General features: G+C 49.0%; 1 protein-coding gene across 7 annotated transcripts in view; it reads left to right on the top strand.

Annotated features, from left to right (window-relative positions):
* The window catches only part of Numa1 (nuclear mitotic apparatus protein 1), a 67,970-nt gene that overhangs the window by 40,702 nt on the left and 7,388 nt on the right, over window positions 1-19,880 (top strand). For 6 of the 7 annotated variants that reach the window (XM_047515952.1, XM_047515951.1, XM_047515953.1 and 3 more), the window contains exons 3-16: window positions 1,358-1,443; window positions 5,688-5,767; window positions 7,241-7,323; window positions 7,871-7,951; window positions 8,783-8,870; window positions 10,182-10,305; window positions 10,787-10,944; window positions 11,228-11,345; window positions 11,446-11,563; window positions 11,908-12,048; window positions 13,688-13,810; window positions 13,938-17,336; window positions 17,779-17,820; window positions 19,228-19,296. In XM_047515952.1, coding sequence (XP_047371908.1) covers window positions 1,358-1,443; window positions 5,688-5,767; window positions 7,241-7,323; window positions 7,871-7,951; window positions 8,783-8,870; window positions 10,182-10,305; window positions 10,787-10,944; window positions 11,228-11,345; window positions 11,446-11,563; window positions 11,908-12,048; window positions 13,688-13,810; window positions 13,938-17,336; window positions 17,779-17,820; window positions 19,228-19,296 — 4,710 coding nt within the window. The remainder of the gene's footprint in view (window positions 1-1,357; window positions 1,444-5,687; window positions 5,768-7,240; window positions 7,324-7,870; window positions 7,952-8,782; window positions 8,871-10,181; window positions 10,306-10,786; window positions 10,945-11,227; window positions 11,346-11,445; window positions 11,564-11,907; window positions 12,049-13,687; window positions 13,811-13,937; window positions 17,337-17,778; window positions 17,821-19,227; window positions 19,297-19,880) is intronic. The other variant, XM_047515956.1, reaches the window with a different exon arrangement.

Here is a 19,880-nt window from a genome sequence, read left to right as displayed (position 1 = left end):
GCTTTTTAGCCTGTTTTAATTTGGATCCCATCTAAAAGTTGTTGGGTTTTGTTTTGGTTTGGTTTGGTTTGTGGCACTAGGGATCAAACCCAGGGCCTTGATATACTAGTTAAGTGTTCTGCTATTGAGCTACATCCCCAGCCCTTTTTATTTTGAGACAGGATCTCACTAAGTTGGTCAGACTGGCCTGGAATTTGTGATCCTCTTGCCTCAGACTCTGAAGAAGCTAGGATTACAGATGTGTGCCATCACTGGCTTTTAAACAATTTGTAAACAATAGATTCTAGTTGTTTGTAACATAACCACTTGCTCAAAATAATCGTGTTTCTTAGGGGTGCGAGTTTGCCACCCCCTTTGTGCTGCATATGCAATTAATTCACTTAATTAGCCTACCCTTCCTATGGTAATGCAAAGGTAAACTTCAGCCCAGCCTCCTCCTGAACTTGAGTGCCTATGGAACTCATGCACAGGGTTTCCTGTAGAAGTTGACTACATATGATTGATTGCTGAATAACTGTGTACCTGATTGATTTGTGTGTGACCTCTGGTGAGATTTCTAGTGGTAAAGTGATTTAGATGATGTCTGTCTGAAGCCAAAAATAGGAACAGACAGTAGAAGCAGAATTGAGAAGTTTTTCTTTGGGGTTCCTAATTTTTTTTCTCTCTCCCCTAAAAAAAATTCTTTATTTTATTTTATTTTATTTTTTTGTTTTTTTGGTACTGGGGATCGAACTCAGGGCCTTGCACTTGCGAGGCAAGCGCTCTACCAGCTGAGCTATCCCCCCAGCCCAAATTCTTTTTTTTAAATTATCATGTTCTCACAATTGTTTCTCCCTTTTATGCAAAGTTTTACGTCTGGAAGAAGTTTTAAAATGCATTAATAAGATTTTATATCCATGGGGGAGTGTAAAACATATTTGTTTTGAACAAGTGTTACAAATTTCAAGAGATACAAAGGGCTATCATAAAAATTCAAAAGATAGTAGTTGTAATGCAGACAGGGTTACAATGTAAACATGTCTCTACCATCAAGTCTTTCTCTCTGATGGCAGTGGTGGTACCAGTTTCTTGTGAATCCTTTCAGAGCCATTTTAAGTGTTCCCTGGTGTTGGGACATCCTATGGAAGCACAGGCTCTTTTAGTTGAAGCCTAAAAGCCTCTAGTGGTAGAACTCAGGGAACTGTGACTGGTGCACATTCACTGGATGGGTGAGCGCAGCAACATTCCTTTGCTGAAATCGTCTGTCCCTTCATTCCTATAGCCTACAACTGTAGGTGCTCACAGTGAGCAGGAAAAGGAGCCAGTATGGTTCTGGTATTTCTAATGGTCTCACCAGGCTCTTCCCTTTGGCTCACAGGTGAATAGTCTGCATGTGGCTGACCCCGTGGAGGCCGTGCCTCAGCTCCAGGACTGCAGTGTCTTCATCAAGATCATTAACAATATGTGAGTACGCACCACCTCCAGCCAATCTGGTGAAACTGATTGCCCAGGTGGGGTCTGTTTGCTTGACAGGCTGTGACCAGAAGGCAGGGGTGGTACTGGGTGGACCCAGAGGCCAGCACACATTGACTTTCTCCTCTAGCCACTGGGCCTCTCGGTGGAAGAGGGTTAGTCTTGTCTCATCCAAAGACTTCCTCAGTTTTGCACAGAAGGGCCTTCAAGAGCCCACCTGAGTGAGAGCTGCCCATCTTATCTCAAAAGGGGTCTTCTGTAACCTTGTTTTCTTGACTTTATCCCTACCTTCTCTCACAATCCATTTTTGCAATCTGCAGGACCAGGAATAGGAAAGGGGAAGCTATTACACTTCAGGAAGTTAGTGTAGAATGGACACGCCCCTTCCTAAGCCATTCTAACATTTCTGGGGGTTTTATCTGCCCCATTAACTTGTTTTGTGAGGTTGATTAGCATTGGAGAGACTTATGTTGCCTTATAGCCAGGATTCTAGTTCTGCCTCTCTGTTTTATTTCTGTGTTTCCTTTGAACATTAGTTATCTCTGGAAATCAAGGATGCAGGGCCTTCTTTTCATATCATACCTGTCAGGGACCACAAAATCGGTCAAGCTGGAAACCATTTTATTAAGCTCATATAGTTCATCCTTAACTCTCAAGAATTATAGAGGGCAAAACTAACCTTTCCTCATTTCTTTGTCCCATAGGGAAAATTAGGAGCCATCCATAAAGTAAGGAATTGGGGAGATAGTGATAGAACTCCCCCATTCCTCTTCTTAAAAAAAAAAAAAACCAAGAAACTCAGCCGACAGCCCCAGACTCAGGATAGACTGAAGTGTTGAGGGTGTTTGTGTGCTGCACATGGCAATGAGGAACTGATGTCAGGATGTCACATCTCTGAAGCTGTTGACAACCCATTCATAGGAAGCAGCTCATTGATAGGGGAAAGAAAGAACTGGGCTTATCAAAGGCGGGGACTGTCTCATTCATCTCCCCACCTAGCTTAGGATAATACATTGGTTAGGTTTTAAGTCCAGTGGACCTGAGCAGCTCAGGACAGATGAGTCCACTGGAGTGGTTTCTATAATGTCTTTTGAAATGTCTGGTGGTAGCAGGCTCTCTCATAGGATTTTTAAAACTTCATCTCTGACCAACACCTGACTTCATGCCTCTGAAAGAAGTCAGTATTCTTATTTTGGTCCAGATGCTGCCATATTCTCTTCCTCTTACTCAGACAGGACATCTCAGCATCATCTTAGATTTCCCTGCTCTCTCTTTGGCATTGATTTCTAGTAGGTTAGTGTCCTCTTCATTTGTCTTTTAGAAGACTTATTACATCCCTTCCTCTGCCTCATTCTGGTTACCATCTCCTCATTCCACTTCATTCCTCGATACGTGATCTAAGGAATCTTTCTCATATCCTGCTTTCATTGTGACACTTCAGTGACTCTCATTGCTAGTAGATAGAAATTAAAACCTTTAGCCCGATGGCCAAGGTCTTTCATCAAACTGAGCATGCTACCTGTAGTTCCAGATACTTGGGAGGCTAAGGCAGAAGGATCACTTGAGCCCAGGAGGTGGAGGCCAGCCAGGGCAAGATAGCAAGACACTGTCACACACATAAAAAAAAGTTTGTTTTTTCTCACCAGTCTTGTTTTTGACTTATTTCTCTCTCTCTATTCCATCCCATGATTTTGATCCTTTGGAAATTCCTATATCCTAGATTTCGTTAATTGAATCATCATGGTGCTGCTTTAACTTGTTGCTCTTCCTCCTGGTGCCTATAAACTGATAATTAGATCTTAGTTTGATTAATTAAAAAAATTTCTTTTTGCAAGGATGTATCATAGGCAGTGTTGTGTATCATCTGTTAATCAGCAATTTGCAACTCCTAACAAAAAATCATTCTTTTGTAAATTCTAATGAAGAGGTAGATCCAGATACCTGTCATCAGTGGCTGGTAAACCCACTATATTCTAGCCCTTTTTTATTTTTAATTTTGAGACAGGGTCTCATTGAGTTGCTTAGGGTCTCTCTAAATTGCTGGGGCTGGCCTCAAATTTATGATCCTTCTGCTTCAGCCTCCTGAGTTACTGGGATTACAGGCATGCGCCATCATTCCCTCCTGGCTGTTGCATTTCCTTTCCTTTCTTTTCTTTCTTTCTTTTTCCTTCCTTCCTTTCTTCCTTCCTTCCTTCCTTCCTTCCTACCCACCTACCTACCTACCTGCCTACCAGGATTGAACTCAGGGTCACTCACTGAGCACATGCCCAGCCCTATTTTGAATTTTATTTCTGGACATGGTCTCACTGAGTTGCTAAGCCTCGCTTTTGCTGAGGCTGACTTGAACACACGGTCCTCCTGCCTCAGCTTCCCGAACCACTGGGATTACAGGTGTGCACCACCACCTGGTTATTGCATTTCTGATTCTGATTCTGGGGCTAACCTAAATCGGAAGCCTTGTCCTCAGGGGAAGGCAGTAGAGGATGGCAGGGCTGGTGGGCAGATAGAAGCTATGAGAATTGTTCCTTGGCCACTTGGCCATCTTTGTGGGAAACTACTTTGGCATCAGATCTTCTGACAATTTTCTTTCTTGTTCTTGTGCATGTGAACAGCTTAAAGCAAAAAGATGTCCTATGTCTTTGACAGCTTAAATAGCAAAATTGACAGGAGGCATTTGCCAGCAAACCTAAAGTCCTGATGTTTGTCTTACTGATAGTGACCTCTGTTCTTCCCAGTAGGAAGCATATCAGTCAGCCCATAGGCACTGAGCACCTGCTAGACTCTTCTAATTCTCATCTGGCACACTGAAGTGGTGTGGTTGTGATCCTGAGTGCTATAGGAATACCTGAGAAGGGGTGAATACCTGAGAAGCTAGGTGACTAGCTGTAGTTCTGGATGGCTTCCTGACAGATGAGGTGAACACAGTTATAAAGGAAGGCCCAGATTTTTCTAGGACTACCATTTTCTAAAGCATGTTCTGTGTAGCTTTACTTACACCAGAGGCTTAGTGGTAAAAAAAGGTTTGTGATCAAACAGGTTTAGGAAATAATATATATTACAGTCTTTAAAAAATGTTCCCTTTGACTTAGCCCAGCATTTTTTCAAACATTTAACCAGAGAACCCTCTTTATTATATTTAATGGAACACATGAGGTAAATACTATTTTACACCGAGGGAAGGAGTCCTTACATTTCCAGCAGTGGGTGGGCAGGAAAGATGGCTCATTTAGGAGTTGATGAGGTTAGCAGTTCCTCAGGAGCTTAAGTCTGTAACCTCTGAGTCCCTAATCTCAGACCAGCCATCCAGAATGCCTTTTGCAAGGCTCCACTTGGAAGAAATCTTGGCAATCACATGGGAGACGAGAGGAGGTAACTGATGGTCTTGCCGTGGGTGCTCTTTGTGCTTTGCAGGATATCTCTGGCAAAAGAAAGTTCTAGGGCCTACATTGCCCTCCAGAAAGTTGGATGAGACGTGAGGGTTCAGATTCAGAGAACCAGTGTCTTCAGCTGCAGCCTACATAGAAAAGGCAACATTCTACCTTGAGTGGAATTTCACCTATTTCAGAGATGAATTGACAATCACCTCTGAAAATGAACCTGCAGCTTGAGCCAGCAGGCGGGAGTAGTTTCCTGGCTGTGTGACAGCGCCCCCTGCTGCCTCTATCTATCTTCTCACTTCTCTCTTTGCACTTTGCCTTTCCAGTTCAACAAGCATGGAAGGCAAGGCCTGCCAATCACAAATGATTGCTCAGGCCCCTTTGGGTGTTGTTAGCCGTCTCAGCCTTCAGCCTAGTGTGAACTTTGCCCAGTCACTTTACGGCCTTGCTGCCTACTGTTCCTTCAGTTCTGGGCCCTGTTTTCCCTTCCCATGGGCCTCTTATGTTTTCCGTGTTTCCTGATACTTTAGGGTTGAGCCACTCCAGACTATTAAATGTAGCTTCCTGTCCATTTGTACCTCCTTCACCTCCTCAGGCCCCCTTCCTGCAGAGCTTTTTCATATATGCAAATGGATGGCAGAATGCCATCTTTTCCAGGAGCACTCCCCACTAGTCCCCACTTCTCAGCCATCATACAGTCATCTGAATAAGTGTTGTTCTCCTCAGGTGCCTCCAGGTCTGGTTTGGTTCTCTTCCACATCCAGTGTAAACCAAGCCCTAAAGAGAAGGAAGGTAGTATATGACAGAGGAGGCAATGATCACGGAGTCCTCTGGTTCTAATACTTGCTCTTTTTCTAGCCACAACACTGAAGAGGGGCAGCAAATCCTGAAGCAGCTGGTTCCAGAGAGATTGAACTTTGTGTGCAGTTTTCTGCAGAGTAAGTGCCTTTCTTATCTAGCTGGGCAGCTCCAGATCCCAGGACTTGAGAGTCTAAAGGAACCAGTCATGGTTATCTGAAGTCAAAAGGTTCAGGGCTTTCTGCCCTGAATACAGCTGGGTTAGCTTCCACAGGTCTTGAGATATCTCCTCCAGTTGATGTAAGAAGTGTGTCTCTTAAGTCCCAGAGTCCACCCCAGAACCAGATAGAGTAGAGGGTCACTTTTTTTTGGCATTGGGGATTTAACCCAGGGGTGCTTAACCACTGAGCCACATCCGCAGCCCTTTTTTGTATTTTATTTAGAGACAGGGTCTCACTGAGTTGCTTAGGGCCTTGCTAAGTTGCTGAGGCGAGCCGTGAACTTCAGATCCTCCTGCCTCAGCTTCTGGAGCCACTGGGATTATAGGCGTGTCACCCACCTGGCAGAGGGTCACTTTTTGGCACTTATCAACTTGGGCACCTGTTCCTGACTTTGAGGAGATAGAAAGAAGAGGGAAGGATCCATCTTACCCTCCCTTAAAAGAAAAGTGGTTTTCATTAGGTAATTGGGTGATAGATGTATGAGCAGAGGTCAATTTAGGTTGACATCTTGGTTCTACTCACTGTCTTGTACCTTTCTGGACATAGGTTCCCTGTGTGTAGTGTGGCAATAAGGATAATTGCTCTTCAGGTTGATAGAAAGATTAAATAAGGACACACATTGAAACTCTAGCATAATACTTGTTGACTTCCCTCCCTGGTCCAACCTTGGACCACAGAGTCATTACCTTTAATATGGGGAACTGTCTGCCATCTCTACCTCAAGGGAATAATAGGGAAGGTGAGAATCTATCTAGATATAAAGCAAGGTGTTAAGCTGGGCATGGCACACGTGCTTAATCCCAGCTACTTCAGAGGCTGAGGCAGGAGAATTGGAAGTTTGAGGCCTGCCCTGTTAATTTAGCATGACCCTGTCTCCACAAATAAAAAAAGAAAGGGCTGGGTATTGAGCTTAGTGGCAGAACACCCCTGAGTTCAATTTCCAGTACTGCAAAAATCAAAACAAAAAATACCCCAAGGCCTTAATAATTGAGCCTAGGCTTTCTGGCAGCATAGGATTCAGGTGTCCCCAGTCAATCTATTCTGACTCAGCAGCAGGGTGTTTCTGTGACCTTAGTTGGAACAGGATTCTGGCATGATCTGGGATCTATGGGCTTGTTCTGTGGTGCTAAGCAGGAGTTGTAAGTGGGCAGGTGAATGCGATATTCTGACGTAGTAGCTGTGAATCCCGAACCTGCTTTCTTCTTTTCCTCTTGAGTTCTGGGACTGACCAGGATAGAATTGACTTTAGATGGGAGTGTATGGCAGGGAAGAGAGGACATAAGAATGAGAAGCCCTGCATCTCATGTTCCCTTCAGATACGCAGTTCTACTTCTCAGACTCAGGGTTATTTTTAGGAAATTGACTCTGTTTTCTATATTGTGGTCCCTGCAGAAAATCGAAAACATCGCTCTTCTCCAGAATGCCCGGTGTCTGTGCAGAAGGTGATGGAGGGGTCAGAGCTGGAACTGGCCAAGGTACCTGTGGAATACCAGACTGGGGCATGGGTAGTGGTGGTACTGAGGGACCTGCAGGGCCTTATTTTAACCCAAGGGGACGTGGAAATAAAGGGGCTCAGACAGCCAGCTTTCAGAGCCAGTTTCACCTAAGGATTCTAGGAGCCCATGATCTTCTGATAAAGAGGTTTAGTAGACCAACACCCAGGGCCTCCATGGAGTTTGGTGTCACCCAACAATCATCATATTTTTCTTGTTAGTGCAGTCTATTTCATTTCCTCTCCCATTTCCTGGTGCTAGCCTATGGAGGGCACCTCAAGCTTTAGACCCACACTTCCATGAGCCTAGAAATAGAGCATGCAGTAGTCCTGGCACTCAGATTTTTGTACAGTTTGCATTGAGTTCTTGGTTAAAAAAGAAAAAAGTATTTGCTGGGGTTGTTAAGGGTGGTGACCTAGAACTACTAATTTTAGGAGTTTGGAAGAGTCTCAGGTGTAGCTCAGAGTCCCCAGAAACACTGGTAAGAGAGACACCCCTTCTCAGAGACTGCCTCCTGTTTGACTTCTAGATAACCATGCTACTGTTATACCACTCGACTATGAACTCCAAAAGCCCCCGGGACTGGGAACAATTTGAATATAGGATTCAGGTAAGCTCATGTACTCCACTAGCAGACCCAGCCGGACTTCCCTTACCCCTTTCATTTCACATATGTTTCTCTAAGAAATTCATGGTCGTAGTAATGAGAACCATTTATTACAGAAGATATTGTGAAGCAGAAGGAACATAACATTAGCCAATAACCTCATGCTCAAAGATAACTGTTAACTTTTTTCTTTCATTTTGTTTTTTGGTACCAGGGATTGAACCCAGGGGCACTTTATTTTTCATATCAAGACAGGGTCTTGCTAAGTTGCTGAGACTGGCCTTGAACTTGGGGTCCTCCTGCCTCAGCCTTCCAAGTTGCTGGATAACCAGAGTGTTCCACTGTACCCAGCCAACTTGATAACATTTTAAAAGATGGACTTCCAGAGTTTTGTTTTTGCTTTTGTTTTCTTTTTTTAATGTGTATATATTTAACTGTAGCATGCATTTCGATAATATATAGCAACTGTTCTGACTTTGTGTGTGTATGTAAATGTCACTCCATTCATCTCATTTTTCCTCCACTTGGGTCATCTGAAAGAGACCAACATATGTGTTATGTGTAAAAGCTTTCTGGCTATGTCACCATCCCTGAGTCAGTTAGGAAGTGAGGTTCATTAGGAACTCTGACTCTGGATGTATCTTTAGGGAAGGCAGAAGGGGAAGGAGAAAGTTGGGTTAACATGTCTTTAATAACTGAGTGTCATAGACTGGGCCATGGACTTCAGGTCTGAGAGGACTCCCTGGGAATAGCACTAGGGACGGAGCCCTGAGGCCCCCTCCAGAGGTCTCTTTAACATCTCAGTGATGCTCCTGTCCTCCTGCTGTGTTGCAGGCTGAGTTAGCTGTCATTCTTAAGTTTATGCTGGACCATGAGGATGGGCTAAACCTTACTGAGGACCTAGAGAACTTCTTGGAGAAAGGTGAGTAGAGACACTTCTGAGGTTCTCCTCATCTCTGAGCAGGGACTGCTGGGTTTCAGGTTGTGGACAAGTGTGTGTTGGGTGGGGGACAGGTTGTTTCTGTCCCTGATACAGGGCACAGAGTTGGTGCTTAGGAAGAGTGTGTATAAATGGAGCAGGTGGTTCCTGGGCCATGTTGCCATCATCTCAGTGCCCAAGAAGCTCCCTGCTACCACCTGGCAGTGGGTTAGCAAGGTACTTGTAGGTGATGCTGTCTACTGTTAGGGTGATCTCAACCCCCCACATGCACACTTTTTTTTTTTTTTTTTGGGAGATGGGGTCTAAGTTGCCCAGCTGACTTCAAACTTATGATCCTCCTTCCTTAGGCTCCCAAGTTGCTGAGATTATAGGCACATACCCTCATGACTGGCTTCTGTTTTTTAATTATTTTTTAAAGCTGGGGATATACAGTTTTTTTTAAAAGGTTTTCTGTAATGAAGTTCATGTTCTACATGAGAGGCAGGTACATAAACCAGTAAGTATGATTAGGGATGTAAGTATGGAGTATGTCCCATGTCTTGCTGGCAGTACAACAGAGTTCTGCTGGCCTTCTGAGGAAGGGGTCAGCCGGCAATGATAGGTTGTTAAGATGGGCCTGGACAAGTTCTCTTCTGGGAAATTTGGTGATCCTCAAATTCAGGTTCATGAGATCTTCAGGTGGAGATGTTGGAAATGTGAGTCTGGAATGCAGGAGAGGGCTCTGAACCAGATAAGAGTTGGTAGGTCAGCATGTGGATGGTTGCAGAAGCTGTGGGTACTGTGGGCAGAACAGAGGCCCCATATGACCTCTGGGAGGAGGGATAAAGGGTGGGTGCAGGAGGGAGGTGGGTAGTTAGAGGTAGGAGAGGCCTGTGAATATGATCGTGGAACCAAGGGAAGAGATGATTTTGAGAAGGAGGGTATGCTGGTGGTTTAAGAGCTCAGTGTGTTAGAATTCTGAAGGAAACCAGTGGTTCCCACACAAGAGGCTGTTGGAGGCTGTGGGGGAGATTCTGAGCAGGGCTCTTAACCTTCGTCAGCTATGCTAAATTGAGAGAAAAGCATTGAGTACTTGGTCATTTCTGAGCGTGGAGGACAACTTGTTCTGCTGTGCACTTTCTGAGCACTCATGCTCTGAGAAAATGGAAGAACCTCTGTGGTCAGGGTCTACCTGGTGTCTCCCTCTAGTTTGTGTAGATTCATACCCTTAAGGTGTTGTCTCACATTGCATTAAGATAAAAATCTGTAACTTCATTCCTAACCTTTCTTGGTTTGTCTGTTTCTTACTCCTAGCTCCTGTCTCTTCCACCTGTTCCAGCACCATTTCTGAAGAGCTTTCCCCAGTGAGCCACCAGGCCAAGAGGGAGGTTCGCTTCTTAGAGCTACAGAAGGTTGCCTCCTCTTCTAGTGGGAACAAGTATGTCCTGGGCTTCTCCTTCTGGGAGGGGGTTTCAGCATCCATGCTCCTTCCAGAGGCTAAGTTGACGAGCATCTTTCATCACCAAGGAGTGCAGATCTGGCATCTCTTCTTGTGACCCAGCACTAATTGGGGGAACTGGTTGGGATCTGTCATAGGCAGTCCTCCCTCAAAGACAGTTCTGTTTATGGAATTCCCTTCTTCCTTGGAGACAACAGTAAAGTTCCTTCTCTCAGTGCCAGTGTGCAGAGGGGAAGAGAATATGTTTGCCTTCCACCCCATCAAAGAATTTAAGGCATGGAGATGGCAAAAGACAAGTTTTCTCCAGGTCATGTCTTGAGGCATGAGAGGGCACTGCAAACAGAGTCCCTGTGCATGGGTCTCCCAGCCAGTACCCACCCTGCTCCCCTATAACTGACTGTTGCTGATTGCTTCATATCTTGGACTCTTACCCTGAAATCTGGGTTTTCTTTTTCCTCAGCTTCCTCTCAGGTTCTCCAGCCTCTCCCATGGGTGACATACTGCAGACCCCACAGTTCCAGATGAGACGGTTGAAGAAGCAGCTTGCAGATGAGAGAAACAATAGGGATGAGCTGGAGCTGGAGTTGGCTGAGAGCCGCAAGCTCCTAACCGAGAAGGGTAGGTGTCTGGCACACTGCGATTTGAGGGAATGGGCAGTGTCTAGGATCTTCAGGGAAGCCCTGGATGATGGCTTTGCCTCCATGTTGTCCCCTTTGATGGCCTTGGAGCCTGATTAGAGCCCAGTCCTGCCTGGGCCAAAGGCCAGGCTGACCTCCTGGAAGCTAGGTTCTGTCCTTGTCCTCGTGCTCCCTTCTCCTTGATTGGATGCTGTGTGCCTGTTCCTGCCTCCCTGCACCACAGTCCTGTGCTGATTCTCCTCTCCTAACCCCGCTTGGGGCAGATGCACAGATCGCCATGATGCAGCAGCGCATTGACCGCCTTACTCTGCTGAATGAGAAGCAGGCAGCCTGCCCTCTGGAGCCCAGGGAGCTTGAGGAGCTGCGTGGCAAAAATGAGAAGTATGGCTCTTCCTTCCTCTCCTCCCTCACCCCCAGTCCCTCTCTGCCCCCTCTCTCTCCACAGTGAGGCCACTGTCCTCACTGCTTCCCTCCCTGGCAGCCTCACCATGCGGCTGCATGAGACTCTGAAGCAGTGCCAGGATCTGAAGACGGAAAAGAGCCAGATGGATCGAAAGATGAACCAGCTTTCTGAGGAGAATGGGGACCTTTCTTTTAAGGTGAGGGTGGGGCTGGCACGTGCAGGAAGGCTCCTCAGGGCTGAGATGAACTGGAAGACTGGCTGAGAGGATTGAGAAGACTCCCAGCATGTGGCTCAGGCTTCGTTCTTTCCTTAAACGTGCATACTTTGCCCCTTTCCTGTACCATAATTGTCTGATGCCGGGGTACTAATTTCGTAACCCTAAATTTTGCTGTGTGGTCTTGAATTAGAGGTGTGATCAGTTGTGATCGGTTCAAGAAGGGGGAAGGATCATTGGCGGCACTGAGCCCCTGGGCATCAGGGAACAGATGGCAGCAGTGCCAGTTTGGGCCGTGGCTGATGGGATTTCCTCTCACGTCTCAGCTGCGGGAGTTTGCCAGTCACCTGCAGCAACTGCAGGGGGCCCTCAACGAACTGACAGAGGAGCACAGCAAGGCCACTCGGGAATGGGTGGAGAAGCAGGCCTGTCTCGAGAAGGAGCTCAGCACAACCCTGCAGGACAAGGTAACTCCCTGCAGTGGAGTCAGTGCCATAGTCAGGACCCCATGTTTAGAGTTGAGCTCATCCTACTGCTGTGCTCTACTGGGCCTTTTGTGATTTTTGTTTTGTTTTGTTTTGTTTTGTTTTGTTTTGTTTTGTTTTTGGTGGTGCCAGGAATTGAAACCAGGGCCTTGTGCCTACAAGGCAAGCACTCTACCAACTGAGCTATATCCCCATCTGCTGGGTCTTCTAGAAGGAAGCTGCCTTCTGTTCAGGGTTTCATAGTGACTGTGATGGAAAAATGGGGGCTTAAGTCCAGAACACCTTGAATCCTGTCTGCTGTTTACATGCTATGGTTCTTGGACAAGTTAATCAATCAATTTCTCTAAGCATCCCTTCCCTAAAAGGGGAATAATAAATATGTCTCTCATCCCAGCAACAAAGGAGGCTGAGGCAGGAGGATCCTAAGTTTGAGACCAGCCTCAGCAACTTAGCAAGACCCTACCTCAAAATCAGAAATAATAAGGGATAGAGCTATAGCTCGGTGTTCAAGCATCCCTGGGTTTAATCTCCAGTCCTAAAATTAAAAAAAGAAGGGGTAACAACTGTAGAAATGAAAAGTTGTCCCCCATTTGTGTACAATGAATCAAAATGCAGTCTATAAAAATAAATTTAAATAATAAAAACAAAAAAGAAGGGGTAATAATATTAGCTGCCTCATCAACTGTTATGGGATAATGTATACAAACCACTTGCCACATTGTGAGGGGTAAGTAAGTGCTCAGTGGGTTAGTTGCTATTTTAAGTAGGTTACTCCTTATCTGAATTTCTGGGACCAGAAATGTGTCAGTTTGGACTTATTCTGATTTGAATATTTACATAGACTTTATGGGGTGAATATCCCATAAAGCCTACGTAAAAAAGTCCCAAATATTTGAGATGTTCCAAAACCCAAAACTTTTTGGGCATCTTGTTGGAGTTTGGAAAGTTGTGGATTTTGGAGCATTTAAAATTTTAGATTTCCAGATTAGGAATGTTTAGCCTTTATTATTTATTGCTGCTGTTTTCCCCAACTCTGCCACTTGTTAACCATTTAGCCCTTGGGCAAGGCTCTTAGCGTCTGGGCTCCAGATTCTCATCTCTGTAGAAGAGGGACAGTAGCAGCTCCCTCCCAGACTTCTGGATGGATTAGGAACTCAAAAGATGCACCTGGCACAGTGCCTAGTACCCAACCAACAACAGTGGGGAAGTGGCTGGGGGCTGTGGCTGCTGCTGGTATTGATGCCCGCTGGTATTGATGCCCAGGGGCAATTTTTAAACTGATGGTTGTTTGGATACTCTAGGGATCAAAGCTTGTCTGAGAAAGGGTCTACGGTACTGAAATTGGTCTCTTGGTACAAAATGGTAAGCTCTGCAACCTTGGAGAAGTAGTATGCAGCCCACATTGTGACTTCATTCCGCTGAAGAACTGGGCTAGAAAGTCAGGTCCCCCATGGGCTCAGCTCCGTGGTTCCTGAAGTTTGTTTCCCTAGGCCAGGGCATAAGGAGATCTTGATATCAAAATGGTAAGGTCACATGTTTAGGGGATGTTTGTGAGGGCCTGCTTGATGATCTGGTGCCTGTTCAACCTCTCTGTTCATGTGGGTCTCCTGTTTACTCCCAGAAATGTCTTGAAGAGAAGAATGAAATCCTTCAGGGAAAACTTTCACAGCTGGAAGAACGTTTGGCCCAGCTGCAGGAGAACCCGCCCCAGGAGAAGGGCGAGGTGTTAGGTGATGTCTTGCAGGTAGGAACACGTAGGAGCAGCCGGTAAGACCTGCATGCTGGGGTTGGTTTCTGTTCTTCTCAGTTCCCAGAGGGGACGTAGTGACTGATGAGTTCTGCTGATCCCCACTGGTCTCCTCTCTCACCAGCTGGAAACCCTGAAGCAAGAAGCAGCCTCTCTTGCTGCAAATAACACCCAGCTCCAAGCCAGAGTGGAAACGCTGGAGAGTGAGCAGGGCAAGCAGGAAGCCCAACTGCTGGCTGAGCGGGGCCGCTTTGAAGAAGAAAAGCAGCAGCTGGCCAGCTTGATTGCCGACCTGCAGAGCTCCATCTCCAACCTTGGCCAGGCCAAAGAGGAGCTAGAGCAGGCCTCTCAGGCTCAGGGGGCCCGGCTAACTGCCCAGGTGGCCTCTCTGACTACAGAGCTTACCACACTGAATGCCACCCTACAGCAGCAGGATCAAGAACTGGCCAACCTGAAGCAACAGGCCCAAAAGGAGCAGGCCCAGGTAGCACAGGTCCTCCAACAGCGAGAGCAGGCCTCCCAGGACCTCCGCCACCAGGTGGAGCAGCTGAGCAGCAGCCTGAAGCAGAAGGAGCAGCAGTTGGAAGAGGCAGCCAAGGAGCAGGAGGCGACCAGGCTGGACCATGCTCAGCAACTGGCAACTGCTGCTGAGGCACGAGAGGCCTTCTTAAGGGAGCGGGATAAGGCTCTTCAGCAGCTGGAGGCATTGGAGAAGGAGAAAGCTGCCAGTCTAGATTTTCTGCAGGAGCAACTTCACGCTGCTAGTGAAGCTTGGGACAGTGCCCAGGTCTCACTGACACAGGCCCAACGGGAAAAGGTAGAGCTAAGCCAAAAGGTGGAGGAACTCCATGCTCAAATTGAGGCAGTCCATCAAGACCGGCGTGAGGTCCAGGCCCAGGTGGCATCACTTGAGGCCCAGCTGAAGGCTGAGCAACAAAAAGCCACTGAGAGAGAGAGGGTGGCCCAGGAGAAGGGACAACTCCAAGAGCAGCTTCAGGCCCTTGAGGAGTCCTTGAAGATCACTAAGGCCAACCTCGAAGAGGAGAAGCGCAGGGCCACAAACGCCCGAGAGGAGCAGCAGCGCTGCATCTCTGAGCTGGAGGCAAAGTCCCGAAACCTGGTGGAGCAGCATAAGCAGGAACGGAAGGAGCTTGAAGAAGAGAAGGCTGGGCGTAAGGGTCTGGAGGCCCGATTACAACAGCTTAGGGAGACCCATCAGGCTGAGACTGAAGCCCTACGGCAGGAGCTGGCAGAGGCTACGGCTTCCCAGCGCAGGGCTGAGGGTGAGTGTGAGCAGCTTGTGAAGGAGGTAGCTACCTGGCGGGAGCGATTTGAGGAAAGTCAGCAAGAGGAAGCACAGTATGGTGCCATGTTCCAGGAACAGCTAATGACCCTGAAGGAGGAGTGTGAGAAGGCACGCCAGGAGCTGCAGGAAGCAAAGGAAAAGGTGGCAGGAATAGAGGCCCACAGTGAGCTCCAGCTTGGCCGACAGCAGAGTGAGCTGACCCAGCTCCATGCCAACCTGGCTAGGGCCCTTCAGCAGGTCCAGGAGAAGGAAGTCAGGGCCCAGAAGCTGGCAGATGACCTCTCTGCTTTGCAGGAGAAGATGGCTGCTACTAGCAAGGAGGTGGCCCGCCTGGAGGCCTTGGTGCGCAAGGCGGGTGAGCAGCAGGAAACAGCCTCCCGTGAGTTACTGAAGGAACCCCCGAGGACTGGAGACAGAGAGTCTGAGTGGCCAGAAGAACAGCAGGGACGGCAGTTCTGCAGCACACAGGCGGCACTGAAGGCCATGGAGCGGGAGGCTGAACAAATGGGCAGTGAGCTGGAGAGGCTGCGGGTTGCACTGATGGAGAGCCAGGGCCAGCAGCAGGAGGAGCGTGGGCAGCAGGAGAGGGAAGTAGCACGGCTGACCCAGGAGCGGGGCCGGGCCCAAGCTGACCTTGCCCTGGAGAAGGCAGCCAAGGCTGAGCTTGAGATGCGGCTGCAGAATGCCCTCAATGAGCAGCGTGTGGAGTTTGCTACCCTGCAAGAGGCACTGGCCCACGCCCTGGCAGAAAAGGAAGGCAAAGACCAGGAGCTGGCCAAGCTTCGTGGACAGGAGGCAGCCCAGAGAACAGAGCTGAAGGAGCTTCAGGAAACCATGGAGCAACTGAAGGCACAGCTGGCTAAGAAGGAAAAGGAGCACCAGCGGCCTGTAGGCATGGCCAGTGGAGAAGATGCTTCTGGTCCAGGAGCCCAGTTGAAGGCTGCTGGAGAGAAAGAGTCATCAGGCCCTGAGGTGGAGGCTCTGCGGGCAGAGGTGAGCAAGCTGGAGCAGCAGTGCCGGCAGCAGCAGGAGAAGGCTGATGATCTGGCACGCAGCCTGGAGTCTGAGCGTGCTTCCAGGGCTGAGCGGGACAGAGCCCTGGAGACTCTGAGGGGCGAGTTGGAGGAGAAGGCCCGGGAGCTGGGGCATAGTCAGGCCACCTCAGCTTCAGTCCAGAGGGAGTTGACCACCCTCCGCACCAAGGCCCAAGACCACAGCAAGGCTGAGGAGGAGTGGAAGGCCCAGGTGGCCCGGAGCCAGCAGGAGGCAGAAAGGAAAAGCAGCCTCATCAGCAGCCTGGAGGAGGAGGTGTCCATCCTGAACCGCCAGGTCCTGGAGAAGGAGGGGGAGAGCAAGGAGTTGAAGCGACTGGTTATTGCCGAGTCAGAGAAGAGCCAAAAGCTGGAAGAGAGGCTGCGCCTGCTCCAGGCAGAGACAGCCAGCAGCAGTGCCAGAGCTGCAGAACGCAGCTCTGCTCTTCGAGAGGAGGTGCAGAGCCTCCGGGAGGAGGTGGAGAAACAGCGCGTGGCCTCTGAGAACCTGCGGCAGGAGCTGGCCTCACAGGCAGAGCGAGCTGAGGAGTTGGGCCAAGAATTGAAGGCATGGCAGGAGAAGTTCTTCCAGAAGGAGCAGGCCCTCTCTGCCTTGCAGCTGGAGCATACCAGCACACAGGCCCTAGTGAGCGAGCTGCTGCCCGCCAAGCACCTCTGCCAGCAGCTGCAGGCTGAGCAGGCAGCTGCTGAGAAGCGCCACCGGGAGGAGCTAGAGCAGAGCAAGCAGGCAGCTGGTGGGCTTCGGGCAGAGCTGATGCGGGCCCAGCGGGAGCTTGGGGAGCTGGGGCCTCTGCGGCAGAAGGTGGCAGAACAGGATCGTGTAGCCCAGCAATTGCGGGCAGAGAAGGCCAGCTACGCAGAGCAACTGAGCATGCTGAAGAAGGCTCATGGTCTTCTGGCAGAGGAGAACCGGGGTCTGGGTGAGCGGGCCAACCTTGGCCGGCAGTTTTTAGAAGTGGAGCTGGACCAGGCCCGGGAGAAATATGTGCAAGAGTTGGCAGCTGTGCGTGCTGATGCTGAGACCCGTCTGACTGAAATGCAGCAGGAAGCACAGAACACTGCCCGGGAGCTAGAGGTGATGACGGCCAAGTATGAGGGTGCCAAGGTGAAGGTCCTAGAGGAAAGGCAGCGATTCCAGGAAGAGAGGCAGAAACTTACTGCCCAGGTAGGTGCCCAGCACCACCCCCACATTCCAGTGATCTGGACCTAAGAGTGGGGACATGGTGGAAGTGGGCCTCTGTACTTTGTGGCCTCTGGCTACCATGCTGTGATGTCTGACCTTCCCTTGTTCACTGGGTGACAGAAAAGGAGAGGTGGCTGGTTGCCTTCCTCTCTTATCCTAAAGAAAATACCAACAGTCTCTCCTTCCCTGAGAGTTCTGTTCCTAGAGAGCCAAGTTGTGATGACCTCTGTCTGTTCCAGATGCATATTTGCACTGGAGTCCCCAAGAGCCACTGGGGACCAGAAGCAACCAAACTGGCATTTTTAACTTACTATAAGTAGTGCCTGAGTGGAAGTGTCAGAGCCCAGGTGAGGTCAGCCTGGAAGCAGGCCGGCACCCCATGGCCCCCATCTCACTGTCTCCATTGCTCCTTCCCTGTGCACAGGTGGAACAGCTAGAGGTATTTCAGAGAGAGCAGACTAAGCAGGTAATGCCTGGGGTCCTTGATAAATGCTGGCTGCTTAAGCGGTGACCGGTCTCAGTGCATGACCCTGGCTGCAGCTTGCCTCCGCCAGCTTCCGTTGTGAACTGTTTGTGAAGGGGGCAGGCTCAAGCCGTGGAATCCAGGCCCAGGCTGCCCAGGAGTGCGGTGTGCTGGGCCCTCTCTCAGGCCTCATCCCACCCATCCCAGGTCGGCTTCTCCACCCTTCTACACTTGTCTTATCTCCTTGTTAGGGATGAGGGGTGGCATGGCTTCAGCTTTCATAGACCTGAACCAGTGACAAACTGAATCCTTGTGATTCCAAAACCTCCTAGACCTGTTTTAAGTTAGGGAGACTCAAGTAAGAGGAATAGCAGAGTTACCTGAGGGCCCTTTCCCCCCCAACAGTGTATGCCTTTATCACAACCACAAAGGTGATCTGAAGGCAACCCTCACAGAAGAGGGAGAGTGGTGGGCTTAGCAAACCCACCCACATGGCATGGAGCCTTCTACAGCAGGAAGGCCAAGGTTGAGAGAAGCAGACAGGGTCTGTACAAGATGGAGTCATGTGATCTGGCTGCCTCTTCTATAAGGATCTCTGTGCTTCAGAGACGACATGCCTGTGTAGCTGGTGTTTAGTGAGAGCACCCCTCTACCGCCCTCCTTCCCAGTCACCTCAGGCCTCCTGAATTATTGGACCCTCTGTTCTTCCTGTCACAACCTCCAAGGAGCCTGAGATGATGGGGGACAGTCAAATTGAAAAGCAAACAGTTAGCAATGGAGCCCTTGCTTCTCCCTTTGCTGCCTGGGCATGCCTGAACTGGAATACCTGGAGGAGCCACGGCTGCTTGTGGCTATTTGGATCCTTCTTATTCCTCTCCTTGCTTTCCTCTTCCTTTGTGGGAATGGGGGAACTTGGAGTATGCGTGCTGTCCCTGCTCTTGTCTTCCAGCAGTCTGCTCCCCCAGTGCTAACCACAGTGGCCTTCCTGCTAGCACTAGCCCTAATGGCCCATGGAGGTGGGGAAGAGGTCTGAGCATCTGGGGCTTTTGCTTTGGTGATTTCTGGGAGGAGGGAGAACGGGGTGTCTGCTGGAGCACTAGCCCAGGTCCCCTGTTCCTGTCCTCAGCCTGGGAAAGTTTGGGAACCTGCGAGTGGAGGCAGCAGTAGGGTGGTTAGTGAGGTGGCAACAGACTGGGGGTGGAGTAAATATGGTTAGATCGGTCTGTCAACATCTGTCTGTGTGGGGCCACCTCAGATTCTGCCAGTCAGCTGTGCCCTAACTGGAGGCTGGAGAAAGGCCCTGATTTCCTTCTATGAGCCATGGAGACACTGTTCTTGGAAAGCTCCCTACTTTGTTTAGACATCCAGGGAAAAGCCTCCTGAGTCTCTCATCTCCTCTGTCCTCCCCAGGTAGAAGAACTGAGTAAGAAACTGGCTGACTATGACCAAGCCAGCAAGGTGCAGCAGCAGAAGCTGAAGGTGGGCCAACTGGGGGGGACAGATCTGGCCAAAGCTGCCTCATGAGAATGGGAGAGGGAAGTGCTCTCTAAGCCCCAGGGGTGTGGGGTCAGAGGAGGGGCATCTGGGTGCTTGGCAGCCTCAGGAGATCTGTGCCTGACTCAGGAGTGCCTGCATGTGTCTTCTGGGACCTCTTGGGGAAGATCAGAAAGGCCTCTGGACCTTCCCTGTCCATTTACAGCTGTTAGTCAACCTGTGATTCTTTAAATCTATATTTAAATTGAATTAAATAAAAAGTTCAGTTTCTCAGTTGCACTAGCCACATTTCACAGTCATTACATGTGGCTGGTGACTACTGTACTGGACAGTACATGTACAGAATGTTCCAACATTTCTGGAAGTTCTATGGAACAGTGCTAGTCTAGGTTTTTGGTAGTTTGGGTTCAAGGGATGAGAGTGCTTTTTTTTTTTTTTGAGGTACTGGGATTGAAGCCAGGGTACTCCAACCACTGAGCTATATCTCCAACCCCTTTTATTTTTTGAGACAGGGTCTCAAACTTGTGATCCTTCTGCCTCAGCCTCCCAAGGGGCTGGGATAACAGGCA

Source organism: Sciurus carolinensis, chromosome 11 (genome assembly GCF_902686445.1).
Source record: "Sciurus carolinensis chromosome 11, mSciCar1.2, whole genome shotgun sequence".
Lineage (NCBI taxonomy): Eukaryota > Metazoa > Chordata > Mammalia > Rodentia > Sciuridae > Sciurus > Sciurus carolinensis.
The sequence above is the reverse complement of the archived record's forward strand: the minus strand, read 5'-3'. Positions and strand labels throughout refer to the sequence as shown.